At 36.2% G+C, this 19,803-nt stretch overlaps 1 protein-coding gene across 1 annotated transcript in view; it reads left to right on the top strand.

The window, feature by feature from the left end:
* The window catches only part of LOC121424818 (M-phase inducer phosphatase 2-like), a 29,802-nt gene extending 13,219 nt beyond the window's left edge, over positions 1 to 16,583 (top strand). Inside the window, exons 4-14 of the mRNA XM_041620615.1 lie at positions 3,911 to 3,962; positions 4,899 to 4,943; positions 5,418 to 5,649; positions 7,044 to 7,205; positions 7,784 to 7,906; positions 9,830 to 9,950; positions 10,638 to 10,873; positions 13,948 to 14,082; positions 14,479 to 14,640; positions 15,333 to 15,584; positions 15,949 to 16,583. Coding sequence (XP_041476549.1) covers positions 3,911 to 3,962; positions 4,899 to 4,943; positions 5,418 to 5,649; positions 7,044 to 7,205; positions 7,784 to 7,906; positions 9,830 to 9,950; positions 10,638 to 10,873; positions 13,948 to 14,082; positions 14,479 to 14,640; positions 15,333 to 15,584; positions 15,949 to 16,083 — 1,655 coding nt within the window. The 3' untranslated portion in view covers positions 16,084 to 16,583. The remainder of the gene's footprint in view (positions 1 to 3,910; positions 3,963 to 4,898; positions 4,944 to 5,417; positions 5,650 to 7,043; positions 7,206 to 7,783; positions 7,907 to 9,829; positions 9,951 to 10,637; positions 10,874 to 13,947; positions 14,083 to 14,478; positions 14,641 to 15,332; positions 15,585 to 15,948) is intronic.
* The last annotated feature ends 3,220 nt before the right edge of the window (positions 16,584 to 19,803 follow it).

The following is a 19,803-nucleotide window of genomic DNA, read 5'->3' as shown; positions in this document are numbered from 1 at the left end:
CAAATTTTCATCAACAGAAACATTCAAGTCCCAGTTGAAAACTAAATGATCTCCCACTAACATTCAGGAGAATTCAAAATCTATACCCTTTCGCTTTATATTGTTGGTGTGTGTTGTGTTTTTTTTTTTTTTTTTTTTTTGAAGCGCCATGAGCACCGAAAGGTGGACCTGTGAGCTATATAAGCCACCATTATTATTATGAATTATTATTATTGTTAGTATTATAATTATTATTATTAAAATTTCCCCTCAATATATTTTTTCAGCTCACCCTCGTGCTTGCATGAGTTGCTTAATTATAGATAGGCATCGTGAAAAATGTCCCGATTGTAGGTCTCAATATCAATTTTCGGCTCGCGCTTCGCGCTTGCTTTCATTGTCTGGATATGCATTATGTTAATCATTACAAAAATTGCTTAGAATATTCCTTTATACGATCGTAATAGGCACGTGCTTAGCGCTCGCATACATTGTTTACGCTAGATACGCATCATTTGCACGATTAAAAGAAACGGACTAAACTATTATTTTGTTTTGACTGGTCAACTGCCGAGTATATATATAATAGACCTACAATTTGAAAGGGGTGCGATTTTAGCACTTGCCTGGGCTTCGTTTGTTCTAGATACGTCACTGCTGACATGGGGGATATTCATTGAAACAATGCAAGCGAATAGCGCGAGCTGAAGTTTTCTATATTATGACCCGACAACTAAACATTCTAAGTAGGTTATTCTTTAAATGTAAATATCAAATTCGATGTACCTCAAAAAAAAATCATTGCAAGCGCGAAACACAATAAGCTATTTCATCTACACGTATATACGAAGGTTATCATCTCAACAATATATTTTGTGATATAAATACTTGATCACGACTGGACGTTGTACAACAATAAAGAACAAGCTGTCTATATTGCGAACTAAATTTACTGATCTGAAAGGGACTATTTTAAAAGTGATGCCCAACACGTATATAAGAATTTTGTGAATATATTGAATACTCTAATTGAATGACGACAATTTTCGCGACTGGGACCTACGGCCGGGCAATTTTAATCACTGTACGTAAAAAATGATGGGCTTAATTTTAAGGGATTTAAACATAAAACCTATACATTCAAAGCATTTTATTAGAACAGCCCTGTGTGCCTACATTACACTGATGGTATTTAGCCTATATACATGGAGTAGAGGAACATTCCTTCGTGACAATCAGTTCTATCATTTTTCCAGTAGGCGTCAGTCCAACAACCTCTTTTCTTTTAATTTTTCCCCCTTTTCCACTTTTCTTCTTTCTCTTCTTCCCCACCCTTTTCCCTTCTATTTTCCCTCTCTTCCCTTATCCCGACAGTCACGCATATTAACCGACGATAAAATATCCAGAGTGGTGGGGGGGGGGTCTTACCCTGTTAGAGATGGCCTTTCAATATTGACGGAAATACAATTATGCTCATTCACAAGCATTTGTTTTAAAATACACGAATTCAAGTGTACTGTTACTTGATGGCTGTGGTGATGATGGACTAATTATTCCATGGAATCTAAAAATTACAGTGATTGGATCGAGCAGAAACGGGAACTTTCGTGATTGACGGTGTGACTAGTTTTGTTTAAAATTCTGACTCAAACTAAGATTTTTACATTGTTTCATTTTTCATTATTTTCCTAAAATGAACATGATATGATGATATATATAAACAATGCCAGATTGAAGGTAAAGGATGCTTCATAATACGCTGAAATAATGAGGGGTTTATAAAAAAATTGTATAAAGAAAATCAATAACCAATTTACAGGTTTTCAGGTATTACGAGCTAGAAAAGAACACAACAAACTATCTTCACGTAAGGTTCATAGGATTGTGTAACAAAAATCAGATTGCGTCTTTATACTGTAAAGAATTTACGGAAGGAAGAGCGAAGGGAAGCAGAAAATAATAAAATAGCGGGAGAGAAGTGGAAATTGAAAAAGAAATGTGATATGATTTGAAAGGTGTCATGAGCGGATTATATGGCGGAGAAATGTAAAGAATTATTGACCCCAATCATGGATAAAATTAAATACGGCTACCCCTTCCAAAAAAACACACTGTCATACATGCAAATCAAATACACAAAACAAACAAACTTATGCATAATAATTTGTAGGTCTTATACAGTCATGATATTCCAGGGTCTCGGGAGTTGAGATGTTTGGGTTTGCAAATTACTACCCTATATCTAACATGTTCCAAAATAGTCTAAAACGGATAGGCCCCGATCGATCGGAGGGGGGGGGGAGCAACAGGACCCGGGAGTTTCTCCCAAGTATCTTACGTGAAGATATGCCTATACCGAAAATTGTTGATGGGAACATAGGCGGCGGAAGCGGGGGGGGGACGGCCCCCCTAAATTTTTTTGTTGATAATCTTTTTTTTTTTACTTCAATTTTTTTTCCTGCGTGATCCCCCCTAAATTCACGTGGACCCCCCTGAAACGTGTGTTGCCCCCCCAAAAAAAAAATTTAGGTTGATGACCTTTTTTTTCCTTGTCAAAAATTTTAGGTAAGCAACTCCTAAAATTTAGGTTGATAACCCTTTTTTGTGGGCGCTTGTCAAATATTTTACCTGTGTCCATGAAAATTCAGGTGGACACCCCCTAAATTTTTTGGCTTCTGCCGCCAATGGATGGGATGATCTTTGTTGGGGAGCTCGTGGAGAACGTAAACACACAAACACGATGGTGGATGATGAAGTTTCCATGTCAGGGGCACGGGGGGGGGGGGGGGGAGGAGGGGAGGTCACATGCCTTTCGGGCTGCCTTTATTCCCAGCTATGTTCCGTGCATGTAAACATGCACATCGACATATCATGACAAGAGTTGCGCTCGGATACATACAAGGAGCTATATTCAGTGCATTCGCCTCTTTTATCGTCCATATCAGTTTATCTCGATCGAACCAGTCGACGGACGTTTGCTATATCGTGACCAGGTAAAAGAGAATAATCAAGAACCACAAGTACGTATTGTAGTTTATGCAAAGGTAAAGCAAAGAACAGAAAGGTAATTTTGGGGGAGGGGCACAATATAGCTTCTGGAAAATCACACTCCATCCCTCCATGATCCACATAACAAAAAAAAAAAAATCCCTACTCAACACTGTACGCAGCTCTGGGATTCTTCATGTATTTGTAGACCTGGCCGTTATTTAGCGTTATTTTCTGTTGCCGTTTTATTTGCTACTAATTTATGTCGCCAAAATATAAATTCGTCAAAATCCCATGGTCTATCCAGAGAGCTATTGGTCTATCATTCGAGGCATAGATGTGGCTTGACCCAGGCTATAGCATATACAAAATGTACAGACCAAAGGCGGAATGGACACTCACGAGTTCGACACCTGACAGTACATTAGATTCCCCAATGAAATGCAAGCGATACACACACAACTAAACCCTTTCACCATAGAGCTATTACAGACTTCAAGGCACATGCGCTTATCACAGAGCGGACACCGAGAGAACACAGACCCCCCCCCCCCCCCCCAACAAACTTCGAACACAACAGATCACGGAGAACTGAATTCCGCCGTGGTAAGCTCCGCCTACTTTCTTACATACATCACAAGGTGGCGCTATATAATATCGATTTAAATTGGACACAGAATCATGAATCAACCGTCGAGAAGTGCATTTTTCTCTTCAAACATTGCCTCAGATTTTCAGTTTTTAAAAACACTTCCCGAATATGTTATGATCCCAAACTTTCACATGGGTATTTTTGAGTTGTTAGTCGAATGTTCATAACATTTTCAAAGAGCAATATGATAATTTTTTAAATTGCTCACAAAGTTAAATATTCCCTTTAAATCAAAATTTTTTGGTTTCCTATTTGCCTCATGACACTTTCCTCCTTTTGTTTGATTGTCAGGTGTGAGTGTAGGAACCCCAAGCCCATGTGAATCCCCTCTTATTCATGGACAGTAAGTAGAACAACCCTTCCACTTCCAGGGTTTCAGGGTACACGTTGGATGGTAACCTCTAAATATTGTGACATTAAAGCTTCAATAAAAAAATAAAATTGGGTACAAGTATAGATACTTCATCTCTAAACTTTTTTTTTGGGGGGGGTGTTTTAGACGATATACCTACCTTACAGTGTTACAATGGTAGGAATAAGTGAGAAAATTCCAACTCGACAGGGTCCAAGATATAGGATCAGGGAACTCAAACTGAGTCCCTCTTTATATTGCACCTGTATATGAAGCTTAGCTAAATTTTGAACCTTACCCAAAGCTGCATCATGCATTTGTGCAACCCCATTTTTTAAATGCTGTTTTTAAACAAACTAAAATTGTTTTGTTAATGAAGGTATGCATACCTCGCGTGAACAGTGAGAACTTTTCAAAGCAACTTCAGTCAAGAGCATAGATGAGGTTCAGGTGAACTGATCATACCTATGAAATATTATTCAGCTGATATTTGAAGAATGTAAAGAGCATGTTTGTCATACATAAACTGGTAGTAATATAAACATGAGTAATATCTGGTGCCTGTTTCGTTAAGAATCAAAACTATGGTAACTTTGCCAACAATCAAGGTTTCCATGGTAGTTGTCAATTGGCATAATGGCAAAATAACCATAGATGTAAGTTTGTAACTCTATAAAGCGTGCCCAATATCTGGGTATTGTACAACTAAGTGCCAGGGAATATAGAACAAGTCTTGAAACACAGGGGCTGTAATCAAAACTTGATTTTAATGCCAGTTATTTTCTTGGAAGTCATTTTCCGCAAAGACAGATATAAAGGAAAGAATAATGGCCTGTGGCTATGCATGTATAGGTGTTAGAGAAGTGGAGGGGATGTAGTCTGATGATTGATGTCTTACATTTTTCTCAAATTTGTTTTTGTCCATAGATTTCAACCAATCAACCCCTCCGATGAACAACACGAATCAACACGGTAAGAATAACAGATCATTGCATTCATTTATTTCTGTATCATAATCACAAAGACCAATGAATAAAATATAGAATAAGGTTGTGTATAAGAATTCAATACCCCTTTCTTATTAATTACAATGTTTGGACATTCTTTATAGATATCTGTTAAAAAGGGTTGAAGTTTCTTATTTTCTGAAAGCACCATAATCTAGTGATTCTGACTCTTGCCTTTCAATCTGAGGGTCATCCAGGATGGCTTTATTTTTTTCAACAAGATATACATGTACATCCACAGTGTGCTGCACTGGACCCACGTGTAGTGAATGATTACCAAACAGGAAAAGTCATTCCTTGAAGTACTTGTGCACTGGGATGGCAGCTATGCAACAGCTATGGTAATATGATTACATAGTTCCTTGAGCACTCAGCCATGTGAATATGTGCACTCTACAAAGTGTAATACTAATACTAATATTGTTATCATGTATTACAGGCATAGTACTCAGTTTAGACGGTTCAACTCAATGCCACTGCGGTTACAGCAACACCAGGACAGCCCATCGCTTCAGATGTTCCATAGACCAAGGTTAATACGACAGCAAGGGCTTGTCGAGTCCAGGAAGGAAGGAGAAATGGAAGAAGGATTATGGATGAAACCAGCTGGCAGAAGGAAAGACAGTGATAGTGAGAAGGAAGTAGAAGAGGGAAAAACTGATAATATAAAGGTATGTATCAGAGGATCTTTAGGTTTGATGGCTTGGGTACATATCGCATATTTCATTGGATACCTTTTGCAATAACGCCCAGAGTCAGTGGCTTAGCCATGTCAGAGTTATTGGGGGAGGGATTCTGATTGAATATCACAGATTTGAATCTGGTGTTCTGATAATTGGATGTCTTGAACCTGAAAAAAAATTGTAATGAAAATGCACAATATTCTGCATTTGATATATAAAAGAGATTAGTTTTCTTTCCCCTGAACCTCTATGGCATGGTGGTAGATAAGTTTCCGACCCCAGAGATGCCAACCCTCCCGATTTCATCGGGAGGCTCCTGAAAATTCATCCCAACTCCCGCCCTTACGATTACCATCCTTATCCTCCCGAAATTACGATTTTTTTGCATTGATCAAATTGGATTGGAAGGACATGTATCGTCTGCTAACTTTAGCATGTAGTAACTCCATTACGTTCGCTGCTACTAAATTCTGTGTGAAAAGTAGACAAATAAGGAGCAGCGAAAAGCTGGTGCATGTGATATGCCCAACGGGAATCCACTGTGCACCAGGCTGGTAGGCCCGGCTAGCTTCGCGAGGCGTGTGCGCTCGCGGCCACTGGATTTGTCGTGTGTGATTTCGGCGTATTGATGGGTTGATATTGACACGAAATGGCGGCAAATCAACAAAAGAAGACCAAGAAATGGTCTCAGAAGTATATGACTGAATACAGTCTCCAGTACCTGTGTGTTCGGAAGTCGGAAATAGGAATTTACCATGCATTTTGCGCAATTTGCAGCGTGGACATTTCAGTTTAGCAGGGATGATAATTCGGAAGCACTTTCGTTCGGGAGCAAACGGCATAGGCCTACGGACATTGCGATGACAAGATCTTCGAGCTCCACTAGTACCCTGTTGTCTTTATTTCACCAAGCAAGGGACCAGCGCTGAGCTTTTCTTGACTGGATTTATAGTGGAACATAACCTGCCTATAACCGATAGTGATAATTCCTCCTTATTATTGTTGTTGAACAGGTACTTCTTTTGTCCCCTCATTTTTTATTTACATGTGAAAATGCATATTTGATATTTTTAATGTTAAAAAAGTGGGGACAATGTTTATTTCAAAACATGTGAAATGCCCCAAAACAAAGGTCAGATTGCACCAGAGAGCATCTAGAAACCCAGAGCTTCCAGGGCCCTAAGGCGGGCCCTGGACCCCGGCCGCAAGGGTCGAGTGCTCCGCGCTCGAGATGTGCGCTATGCGCACATAATTTGGTGGCGATTGCAAATCCTCCCTAATTCTGATTTCCAAAAGTTGGCATCTCTGCGACCCTACCACTAAAAGTTCCTGATGACTACTCTGATTACCTTTCACTACAATTCATTCCCGTTTCCATCCAGCTTGACCTACCATCCCCTGATGAAGTTGAAGAAGCAACCTTGCCATCAGAAGCATTCACCTTCGTTATGCCCAAACCTCTGTCCTCTCGGCAAGCCTCGTCAAGATCATCTCTGAGTTTTGCACCAGCAGGATCTAGACCAATATCAGCTCCAGCCACACTGGTAAGTGGGCTAAATTGCCTATTGGTGGTTATCAAACCATCTGGGCATTGGAGTAAATGATAGTTAGGCCAAGTGATAGTTGGCCAAATGTTGATTGGAACAAATTGATAGTAGACCAAGTGTGTCTTGCCATGAAGGTGTTAGATGATCTGACAATTTGAATGTCACTATCTGCTAGTAGACCTAGCAGATAAAGACTGTAATTCACCTATGGTGCTCTCTGCAACGGGTCTCCAGAACATGAAGAAGAGTGGTTGCCGACTTTGTGTCGGTGGTCATAGGAGTGGTGTTGTTGATGGTGAAAATGATAATGGAAAATTTAAAATGACAGAAAGAAGCAATGATTACCATCGATCTCCCTATCGTAGCGAACAAGTTCTGCTTTTGTAAACCTTTTCAGCTATTGATTTTGCTACTTGTGTATGATGAGCTTTAATTTTTGCAAGGCATCACTTTATTGTTCAATCTTTTTTTAATAACTGTATGTCTGCTCGTTTGTAATTTCGTACTATTATGATTTTTCAGAATGATCTATTTCAAATTAAAAAGGTCTGTTTTTTTTTCATGTAAATCTCCAGCTTGATGGTGAGGATGAGGATGATGTTATTGAACTTCAAGAGGATCGTCTAACAAGCTCCCATGATGATGATGATGATAACGATGATGGATTCTTGGATTGCTTTGAACCATATTCACAAGAGGTATTTATTTATTTATTTTGTTTTATTTCATTTACCCAGGGTAGTCTCTTAAGTATACAACTGCTTTGCAAGAGAGCCCTGTTAAATGTAAACAAACATATTACAATATCATACAATGTAAAGGAGTAAAACATTACATACAACATACAGTGAAAGCAACTATAAAAACCAGAGAACAACAACAAATCACACCAGCATGATAAAATAGAAATACTTAAAAATAGAGTAATACAATAAAATCAGTTAACGCCAGATAACGTCATAATGGCGATCCTCGATTTATTATTAACAAAGTAAAAAAAATGCTAAAAAGGTAAACACATATAAAAATATAGATTACAATAAAACATTTAAAGAAAGAAAAACAACAACAACAATTCCTCCCCATCCCCAACCCCACTAAAAGCCCACTATGACTATCACATATGATTATATCGGAATTCAGTTAAAATGTATTCAGTTTACTTTAAAATGAACTAAAATTCTAAACTTAGTTGTTTACAATGCTTCTTAAAAATGACAAATGATCCACAAGTTTGTATATTTAAAGGAAGGGTATTAAAAATGACGATTGCTTGATAAGAAAAAGTTGATTTCATATATTCTGTTCTAGGTGTTGGGACATGTAAAGGATTGGTTGCAGCATATCTTGTAGAGTAATAAATTGGTCTAAAGCAAACAAGTCTCGTTAGATACATTGGTACAAGGTTATTAATTATTTTATACATCATTATACAGTAATTGAATTTTATACGTTGTTGGACGGATTGCCAATTTAGGGTATGTAACAGAACCTTAGTTGGTGTATATCTATCGACATTCAAAATCATTCTAGCGTATCTATTTTGAGCTCGTTGCAGTTTGGTAATATTATGCTTCGTTGAGGTTCCCAAAATAATACTGCAATAATCAAGGTGTGGTACAAACATAGAATAGTATAAATCAGTTACTGTTTTCTGTGTTAGATAAATCTTAATTCGACGTATACATGTAGTGAAACGAGAGAGTTTGCTTACAAGTGCATCAATATGTTTTGACTTGTTTGTTTTCAAATATCAATGTCATTGACAAAGATACTGGTGTAGATAAGAATGAGGATTAAGGTGATGATGAATGGTGTTGGTTGATAGCATTAATATTGATGGTAGTGACTATGATGATATTGTGAATTACAAGGAACATCTAAAACTTGCAATACTGTAAAACCATAAAAGGAGATCACTGAAGCCTGTGATTAAAAATAAATGACTGATGTGGTAACAATATAAAATTGATTTCATATAGAATTCGATAAAATGACCACCCAAGTGTCTATGAATTTAAGAAAAATATGTGCCAAAAGGATTCTGGAAGATATTGTGTAATTGCTGAGAAATAAGCATGCCATTTCACAAAATTGTTGGGTCTTTTTCCCCAGCAATAACTGACATTGTCCTACATGTGTTGGCTATCTTGACTGTGATCTCTTTTTCAGCTTAGATTGAATAATTTCACAAAGTTCAGTTGTTACTGTACTGGATCTGAGTAATAATATGGTGACATATAACCTTGAAATGAAATTGGTCTTTTCTACAACTGTATTCGCTTATCTTTAGCCATGTTCTACTTGTCCCTTGATAATGTTGATGAAGATGATTGTAGGGATGATGAGAAGGATTTTCATGATGAAGAAGAGGATGGTAATGGGTGATGGGGTAGTGGCTAAATTTGCGATTGTAGCAATTTATCTTTTTATTTTTCTTCTTTTTTTTTGAATGAAAAAGAATATTGTTCTTATATTCATATAAGGTTCTACATGAAAGCATGTGACAACATTTTGGGCATTGCTTTGGTGGAACTCACACTCTGTCAGACGAGTCTTAGTATCAAGATGGTATGCATGTTTCTTTTCAATAGTTGTTTGTCCTATCCTCCTCACCCTAGGGTTCTTCCTCTGCACCTGATGGATTAGCTGGTTTAATCCATGGGACCCTCATCAATCCCACCAAGACGAACTGGTCTCCAAGCCATGTATCTTCAGCTGAATCCTCCCAGTCAGAGAACGGTAAGTTGCCAAGAAGTTACATGCGGATCAGTCTTATTTTTATCCATCTCGCAGCTAGAGGGAAAGTTGTTGAGACACTTCGAAATTTTTTGCAGCCAATGTAATGATACATTTTGTCTTTTCCTTTCTTTTCTTTTACAACATATTTGGTCATGATGAATTTGGCCTTTAGGTGGTGCATGAATGTTTTTTAATGCAAAGAGATCATTTTACACAGAACTTGTTTAGTTGAAGTCTCAAATTTCAGCGTGATTGAAAAAAAAACAGATGACACATCGATTAGTTCTTCTCTTTTTATTTTCAATTGATTTGTCAAACATTATCATCAAGATTAATCCATGGTACATGGGTTTATTGCCTGCTCTATGCTGTGATTGACCTTTTTACAGTCCCTCTTTAAGAACTTTGTTAATGGTCTGTAATGCGTTTTTTAACAAGAATCCTTAAAAAGGAGATATGCATCTATGTATGGAAGCTTTCCTACATTTTGAATTTTGTCATCTATTTTAAAATGTGAGAATTGGTAATTTAAAGAGGCGTTGGTTTCCTGCGGGTAGAGATCTATGCGGCTCAGACTTTTGACAATCTACCTTAACTGAATTTATGAAATTCTTGCGAGGTTTACTTCCCATTCAAGTATCATAATGCAACATCCCTTCTTCTAAATTACGTTTTTGTCCTTCTTAGCTCTGCATCGTGGCGCAGACTGCAACGCTCTGCGAACAACGCCCTCTGGTGCTCCCAGATGCAGGAAGGGCATCTTCAAGGTTCCCAGTCAACCAGTACTAGCCAGGCGAAACTCATCCTTCCTTAAGCGCACAGAGCGCCCCCAGGACACGCCCAGTCCTATTCAAAACAAACGTCCCCGCAGCTCATCTGTTGCAAGTCCTCAAATCACCATTCATCAACAGGCAGAAAAGAAGGTGAGGTTTGTTGGTTGCTATGTGACGGGTAGTCTTTCGTCAAAGCCTTCTGCTCTAGAGTCAATCTGGTCTGATACTGAATAGAGTCTGATACATCAATTACATATGGACCGATGGATATTCTCCCCCCAAAATCGAGATTCAAAAAGCTAGCAGATGTATCAAAGTAGACCTATGTCATCTCCATCAGCAGTTTTCGATATTTGATAATGGTGAAAAATAAAACAAAATCACGTCAATGAAGCCTTGTTGCAAGGCTATTACAGGGTTACTATTTTGTTCCATTCCAGAACCACACACTTTTTGCCCTTAACAGAAGTTTGGTTCTAATAAATTTGGTAATATGTGTTCAAGCTCGGAAGCCATAAGTCAGCCAATATGAGATTAAGTTTTCTTTACATTTTAAAAAAGTTGTATAACTCCTTGAACCAATGAAGAATTTTAGGAAGAAATTGACAGAATGAGATGAGTAATCTTATTGAGTTTGATGTTTAATGATCCACGCTATTGTAAAAGACCTGTTGAAACTTATATAGCAGTTTCCGAAATGGACTGACAAAAAGAGCCTCTACTTTCAGTTTTATGAGTTAAATCAAGTCTGTCAATGTAACGATTTTGTGCATTTTGATTTTTTTAAGCCTAAAACCAAGAAATTTTTTTATGTAGAGATGATACATAAAGCCCTCTACCTCTTGTAAATTTTTGTGTAGATTCCATGGAAGTTGAGATTAAAAACAAAATAGGCACAATTTTCCAAATACATGTAGCTTTTATCTTAGTGTGCTGTCATTTCATGCATCAAGCAATTTCCTGATATATCTTGGTCAAAACCAATTAGTTTTGGTCATGTTTTTGTCAGGGCACGTGTTCTTTTTATTTAATCCTGGTCCTGGAAAAGTTTTCAAGCCAAAGAAGTACAAGTGTTTGTGATAAATTCCTAGCTGAAGCCTAGTCAAAAGACAAAAGAAATGTCAAGATTTTCACAAAGAATAAAAAAAAATGGCAATTTATGATATTATTATGACAATAGTTTGCAAAACAGTACGTATGTTTTGCCCATGAAATGCATTTTGTAGAGCTTCACTGAAAATCCAGGCTATGCTTTATCTTGTAGTTCATCAATATGTTTGGTCATGCTTTATAATGCTATGGATATTTACCCTAGTCAAAGGGAAAGATTGTTGTCCAGACAATGATGAATTAGTGCTACAGTATTATCAATGAATGTCATTCTAAACCGACCAATGATATCCTATGCATTAAAATACATTAGAAAAGAAAGTGAGTTAAGCTTAAGCCTGGCATATAGGTGGGGCTATACAGTGCATCCCCCCAAAAAATGATACCAAGATTCACTGTATTTTTAATACGATCAAGATCATTAATTTACTTCATGAAATGTACGTGAATGGAAAGATATGCTTCTCTTCTTTCATTTAAAGCCCATTTCAATGGTTGTAATGCATGCATGACTGAGTTAGAACAAAGGAAAGTGGTGTTACCAAATTTTCATTTGCATGAGCAATTTGCCATTTTGAGTTGGTTTTTCTGGCTTTTAATGCTGTCTACTCAGAAAACATTCACTTTTTTTTCTTTCATATGAGACATCACACGTTACATATGATTGACGTATGGTCCAGAAAAAGTTGCCTGAAAACATGCTCAATTACTACCTATTTGACGGATCTTTGAAAAACAGAGCACCCAGTGGCTTAGTTCAGATTTAAGAAGTGAGGTCACCAAAAAATATGCTGAAATGAAAAAAATCTGTGATTTTGAGTTCACAAAATTTATTTTCTGGCAAATTTAGGATGGTATCTTCAAAAGCAATAAAAAAGCAAATTTTTCACTATCAAAGTTATGGCAAGACAGGTGCCGTGCAGTGTTTTGAAAAATAGTACCCGGGGATATCGGAGTTTCATTGAACTGGATACATATTTTCTGAAGCGCCACGACGGTGATTCTGACAAGTCCACTCAGTTACACGTCAGAAAGCGACAAAGCGTGGAAGTGAAAACTACAGATGCGCTGGCCTGGCTGTCTGGATACTATACAGGCCCGGATGGGCATGGACAGGAGCGATTTTCATATTAGGAGTTGCTCCATACTTGGTAGTTTTAGGTAGTTCAATGCTGATCCAACGATATGAATAGATAGTCGTGTACCCATTGAGACTCTGTCTTAGGATGTGTTCAATGTCAATTTTCAAATTTAAAGAACAATATGAATCATGGTACCAAATGCAATTATGAAATGAAGATAGAAAGAGAAACAAAGTGTACGTTCATTTTTCCCATTCTTGGTCCTGAAAGTAAACTTCTTTCACATATTGATTCAGGCAAATATTCAAATCCCTAACAAGGTGTGTTTAGAAAGACAATCGACTTCAATTTTATGACCTTCAGCATCGCAAATGCAACAAAATGAGACAATTGAGTTTTCAAATCTCTTTCAGTGTGTTCTTGCAGTGGAAGCTTACACATCACTTTGAAAAATGTGTGCCAGAGTTGACATTTCTTGTGATGAGTCAGAGATGATTCTGAAACTGAGCCTTTAAAGAAAGAGGATTCGTTTCTTTTCAAGGAATTTGTTCTTCATATTACCTCCGCATGTCGCATATGAAATTGTTAATTTTTTACTTTTTAGCTTCTGGGACCCGTTGCATAATTTTTTTGCAATTAAATAAACTCATGCAAATAACAAAAACTCTGGCAAACAAAGTTTTGCCATTGAAAATTACCTGCTACACATTAAAAATCTCTGGTAATAAATTTGCCAGATTTTTTTTTATGGAAAAAGTTTTATGAAATTGGTCTCTGGATTACTACTTTTTACTTTTGAAGGTTGGCAGCTCTGTCAGTTTTGTGTTGCATTTAGTATCTTGTTTCTTGTTGCTGTTTAAATTTGAAAATCATCATTGAACACACCCTAACTTAAATGCAAAACTACTGCATTTACACTTGTAGTATCAAGCTACACAGCCCTGTAAAATACTAATAAAATCTGTCTTAAATTTTCTCTTAAATCATTTTCCTTTTATTTAAGTTCATCTTGTATTTGATTGCCTTCTTTAGACGTCACCAAAGAGCAGGTCCTGTCTCAATCGCTCTCTGTCCATGCTGTCCCCTAACGATCCCTACTTCAGGAGAATTGACCAGGCTTTATCAGTAGAGGGCAGTCAAAATAACTTAACGGGAGATCGTACAAAGGTATTTCAAGATTTTATTCATCTTGTATGGTGGTCTGAAAGTTCTCTTACTAATTAACAAGAGATGATTTTTCCCTTTTTTCCAAGTAAGGCTTTGAATTATACTCTAAGAATGTGACAACTTTTTCCTCTCAATTTTGATAGAATGGTTTAGCTCTGCACTTTTATTGGGAAGAAGATTTAGTGTTTCTTTCTCTGTCATATGCTCATTTCATGATGAAAGTCAAATAAATTGGAGCCGAGTGACATTTGTTGCTTTACTTGATGAAACACCTAAAGCTCCACCCATCCTGAAGGGCACTGCACCTCACACCCCCTCCCCTCTTCCTAATGGGATCCCATATATGCATGGATAAAAAGCTGACATGGATATTTCAATTGTTTATTGCTCTTGCAGGCTTGCTGTCTACCATTGGTTACAGGCAAACAGAAGGATCTAAAGTGTATTAGTCCAGAGACAATGAATTGCCTACTCAGGTCAGAATACAGCCAGGAGATTGGTGAATGTCATGTCATTGACTGTAGATATCCATATGAATTCAATGGAGGACATATAAAGGTGAGTGAAGAAATGACTCCAGTCTCCATTACATGTGTCACAATTTGAGATTGATGTACTTGAAATGGTAACTTTGAAATACAATGGTATCTTTCATGGTGAAAATGCTCAATGATGTAATAAAGCTGTTCTCATAGTTTTGTAATAGTCTACCTTAACAGTTTATAGATGAATGTTGGCATGGGAAATTCTAGTAATACAAGTATCTGCAACAACCCAATTCACTAGGCAGTTTTTTTTGTGTGTGTTCATGAAAACGGTAATACATGTCGTAGGCTTTAGCGAACCTGCTAAACTGAACAGAAGTTCGCCGAACACAAAGGCTTGCTTCACAGATTTTGTATAAAATGTCAGGCTCGTTAATTATGCCAGCAGTGTAGACTGAGTGACGTGTAAGACATGAGTTTGAGCACACCATAAACTTAAGTTTGAATTTAACACTTTTATTGGATAGAGATTTTTAGTTCCCCCCCAAAAAAAGAAATGAATAAATGAATAATAAAAAATGAATTAAAAAAATTAATAAGTGAATGAATAAATATAAATAAGAAAAATGATTAATACAAAAATTCATTTTTTTTTAAAGAAAAAAATCTGAACAAAATATAAAAGCTTCTGCCTCATTTATGTAATGGGGCCCAAGTGTAATCGTTAACCTCTAAAATGTTCAGTCTGAACTTGATTTATTTCAGGGTGCAATCAATATCTATGAAGAGTCAGAACTGAAGAAGAAGTTCCTTGAGAACCCTCTACCACCGCTCCCGCACAACAGGAGACGGGTCTTTGTCTTTCATTGTGAGTTTTCATCTCAACGAGGTCCCAAGATGCTTCGTTTCCTCCGTACTCAGGACCGTTCAGCAAACCTTGAGAACTATCCGGCTCTCTATTATCCTGAGCTCTATCTACTCAATGAAGGTTACAAGGCTTTCTATGAACACAGCACAGTACGTACTCTTCTTCAAAGATTGAATTTAGATTGATTGATTTTATTTTATTTATAAGTATTCTTTTAGTAGGCTGGCTCCATTACTAACTGGTAATGGTATACTACTGTTGTGTTCTCCTTGGAGGCCCTACAATGTAAATACGAATATTACAAACATGAAAAAATAAAAAACGTGTTCAGACAAACAATCTCACTCACAGGAATTGTCACATTCATTCATTCAAATCTTTTAATGAATATGAGTTTTATTCATCGATTTTATCATTGAACATGAGCAGGAACAAGAAATGTTGAAATTATCATGTCTTTCGAAATCGTTACGATATATGTTATTGTGAATACATGTACATTGGATTTTGCAGGAATTTTGTGAACCCCGAACCTACACCCCAATGAACCACGATGATCACCTTGAAGAACTCCGATACTTCAGGGCTCGGTCAAAGTCATGGACGGAGAGGAGTAGACTGAAGATACGCTCCCAGTCTCTCTTCTAACATCGGTCTGTCGCCCTCTTGAGATGAAATCAGGATAGTGAGCCACAATCCATCACCCTTAATGAACTTTGATGAACTCTGTGTAGAGTGCCTGGTCAAAGTCATGAATGGAGAGGAGCAAGACCTAACATAAGCTCCCAGTCTCTCTTCGTACCTGTATGTCGCCCTCTTGAGATCAGATCAAGAGAGTTAAAGGATATAGATGGATCTTTAAAGGTACTGCTTTCATGCAGATATGTGTGTGATCTCTTGTCTTAATACAATTTTGCATTCTTATCCTCTCCCTGTTTTTTTTTTACCCCTTTATATGAAGTATGCAATAGGGAAATCAAATATTACGGGTAAGGAAGTGAATTGTTTTCCTATACTTTCCTATTCCTATGCGTTATAACCCACCATAATTGATATATTTACAACTGTAAGTATAAGATCCTATTGTAATTCACAATATTCCCCACTATTCTGAACTAGCAATAATTTGTTGGAATGTAATGTGTTAAGAAGTGTTTTTTTTTACCTTTTATATTAAGAAGATAATTTTCAAAATTTATTCTGCCCTCAATCCTAATTTGCGTGGCAGATTTATTGCGAAAAATGTTGAGGGGGGAGGGCTGAATCAGCCCACCCCCCTCAACATTTTTTGCAATAAATCTGCCGCGAATTTTTTTTTTATCTTGTCCCTCACTGACTTTTTACTTTCAAGTCTCACGTAACTTTTGAGACCAAAATTGCTGCTCCCAGGTAAGCGGTTCTGTAATTATGCAATATTTTGTAAGCGCATGCAGACCAAAAATTGCTCAAAAATGTGAATTCTTTTACTAATCCAATGCAGATAGTTTTTTTAGCCAAAATACATAAATGTGTCATTATTTTTCCTTTTACTGATTAAAAGACAATGTTGAGAATACCACCCCAGCTGTCTCTTGATATGTCATGATTTAAGATATCTTTGCCTTTCCTACATGACCCTAGATAAGGGTGGTAATGTAGGGGGAGTTTTCAGAATAATGTAAGGTAAAGGCTATAGTTTTATATATTTTTAGAATAGTTTTTTTATAGGTTATAGCTTTATGTGTTGGTTTTATATGGGAGCTATTATCCCGAAGAAGTCAAGAGAACTATGGAATTTAATTGATATATACATATCAGGAATATTTTAAATCCCTAATTGGTAGTATACTCTCTTTTTTTCTGGTAAAGCAAGGGCTGATATTAATATTCATTACCAAAATGTTATATCCCTTTTCAGGTATTTTTTGTGTCAAAATCACAAAATATAAGCTAGTCTAGTTTAAGTCATCGTTTTGACTAATTTTTGAGAAAATTTAATCTTACTTTAATTTCAGCGATTCCTAGCTCAGAATAGTAAAAAATACAGAGTTTTATTTTCTTTTCTTTTTTGGATTTGAGAAGAAAACAAATCTTAATTTTGGATTTAACCTCTAGAGAAAACATGGATTTATTTTTTCATAATTATTGTATATGTCTATTCACGTTTGTGGCTACATATTGTTTGATGTGGTTTGAACTTTGTTATTGTTTTTCAATAATTATATTCATTAATTTCAGTAGTTGTGATTTTTGTTTAATGTTCCACATCATGTTAGCTGTAAATATTTCTAACTGTGATTAGTTGACCATTGCTAATATATCTACAGTTCAAATTACAGAGGACAGGAAAAAGACAAAACAAAATGAGAGAAAAGAAAAGGAAATTGACATTGAAAAAACCAAAGCTGCCATTGTACGATATGAATTTGATTTTCTTCCCTCTGTGTTTCATATCATGGATGACATAACCCTCTGGTTTCGATTTTGCTCTTGATAAAAGAACTTTAGAAAAATTGATCAGGACTCTCATTAATGGTTTATTTTGAATTCCATCAATGTTTATTTTAAATTGTATATTCTATTATTCCAAGCATTCTTAATCGATCATGATGAGTGGTTTTGATATGATTTCTTTCATTTTTTTTTTTAATTTTAAACTTAACTGTATTATGAAACCACTATTCAAGTTTTGATAATTATGTTTATGTCATTGATTTTAATTTAAATTATGTTTGTCATTATTCTAATTTCTCCACTAATTTTCTCTCATTTGCTCTGCCACTATCATATTGTACAAAAGATTAATATAATTGTGAATATTTTTAAGAGTAAAAAGAGTATGCAATATGTGTAGGTGTGTAAATAGCAATAAATTATGTTCCTATGTAAACATTGTATAGAATATTGAATTTTTGATATTTAATTGTGTCAATAGGATGCACTGGTAATGGTATTGTTTTAATTTGGTCCACAAACTGGCAAAATTAGCAGCTTTATATATTGTCACAATTACAAACTCGCTATGGAATTCTTATTCGTGTGGGATGTACATGGATTTGTGCTGCCTTAAAAAAAATTAATTGTTACAAAAGATGCCCAAGATTCTCATCTCTTGTATAACCCATGTTGGGTTGTTCTTGTAGGGTCAGTTACTTAACAAATGCAGTGTTTGAAATCCCCTTGTCCGGTCTGCACGTGAAAACCTGATAATAATACTCCGGCATTGTTCTTGGCTTGTATAGACTCAATGTTAGATTGCAACCCTATGCAGCACATTCTTTGTTATTTTTATTATTTTTATCATTATTGTTGGGTCTGTTTGAAGTAGGGGGTTTCTTTGATGTGAGGAATCATTGTATGTAGTCTTTTTGGTACAGAATGGGTATATTTTATAAATAAACTTCTGTTTTGATTTTATTGAAAACGTCCATATTTGGATTAAGTCTACAGACCCCAAGGATGACTTCGAAATGGAATTATTTCATGTGTTTTAAAACTCGGCGCTCTCACATTAAAGACAAGTTATCTCCCTTTACCTTTCAATTACATATAAAATGAGCACTTATTCAAATTTCTGAGTTCGGGGGGAATTCTATTCTAAGTAAGGTTTAGAAATAGTAAAGTAGTCAGAAGCCAATCATCTAATCAAAAGAATAACAGAACATTAGGTTTCAGTAATGGAAATTTGGAATGATGGGGAGAGCCTGTTTTAAGGTAAAGCAAATGTTACAGTGGATGAAATCCCGTTAAAGTCAATTGGCTGTTTCAATGTGGAGGGGTCAATTTAGAGCGATGAAATTAAATATTTTATTATCCAAAATATTAATTTGCGCAATGATTTTAGAAGACATAAAGAGATGAGTGGGTTTTTTTAATGGTGTGTGTTGTGTTATATACCACTGCCATGTTCATACAATTCTATTAGTATGATTGAGATAATACCAGGAAAGTGTGTATCCCCTTTATACATGTATGTCATCCATAAAGAAAAAAAAAGAATGCTATTACTAATTTCAATCCATACTGTCAAATAGGTAACACCGACTCTGTTTTGAATTATATCAGTTGTCTGCTATCAAATTAATGTGAATTTTTGTATCTAATGGTATATTGTCACTGGAAATCGAATTACAATGATTTTTTTTAGTCTTGACAACAGACATGTGCTTTACTTGTTATGTCTGGCAAAATTGTCATTTTTTTTCCAGACTAGAAAAATATATATCCTGCTCTTTTTTGCAATTTGCCACATGGATAGAGAACTTGAAAGACTTTCCTGTTTTAACATAGGAATATTTCAGGTATGAAATTGTTGTCCTCACTCATCTTGCCTCGTCAATTTGTCATCAATCTTTAATCATGGAGCTAGTCCGAGTTACTATGTTAGTA

This window comes from Lytechinus variegatus, chromosome 12 (genome assembly GCF_018143015.1).
Source record: "Lytechinus variegatus isolate NC3 chromosome 12, Lvar_3.0, whole genome shotgun sequence".
In the NCBI taxonomy this organism is placed as follows: Eukaryota; Metazoa; Echinodermata; class Echinoidea; order Temnopleuroida; family Toxopneustidae; genus Lytechinus; species Lytechinus variegatus.
Note: the sequence above shows the minus strand (reverse complement) of the source record. Positions and strands in the feature narration are given on the sequence as shown.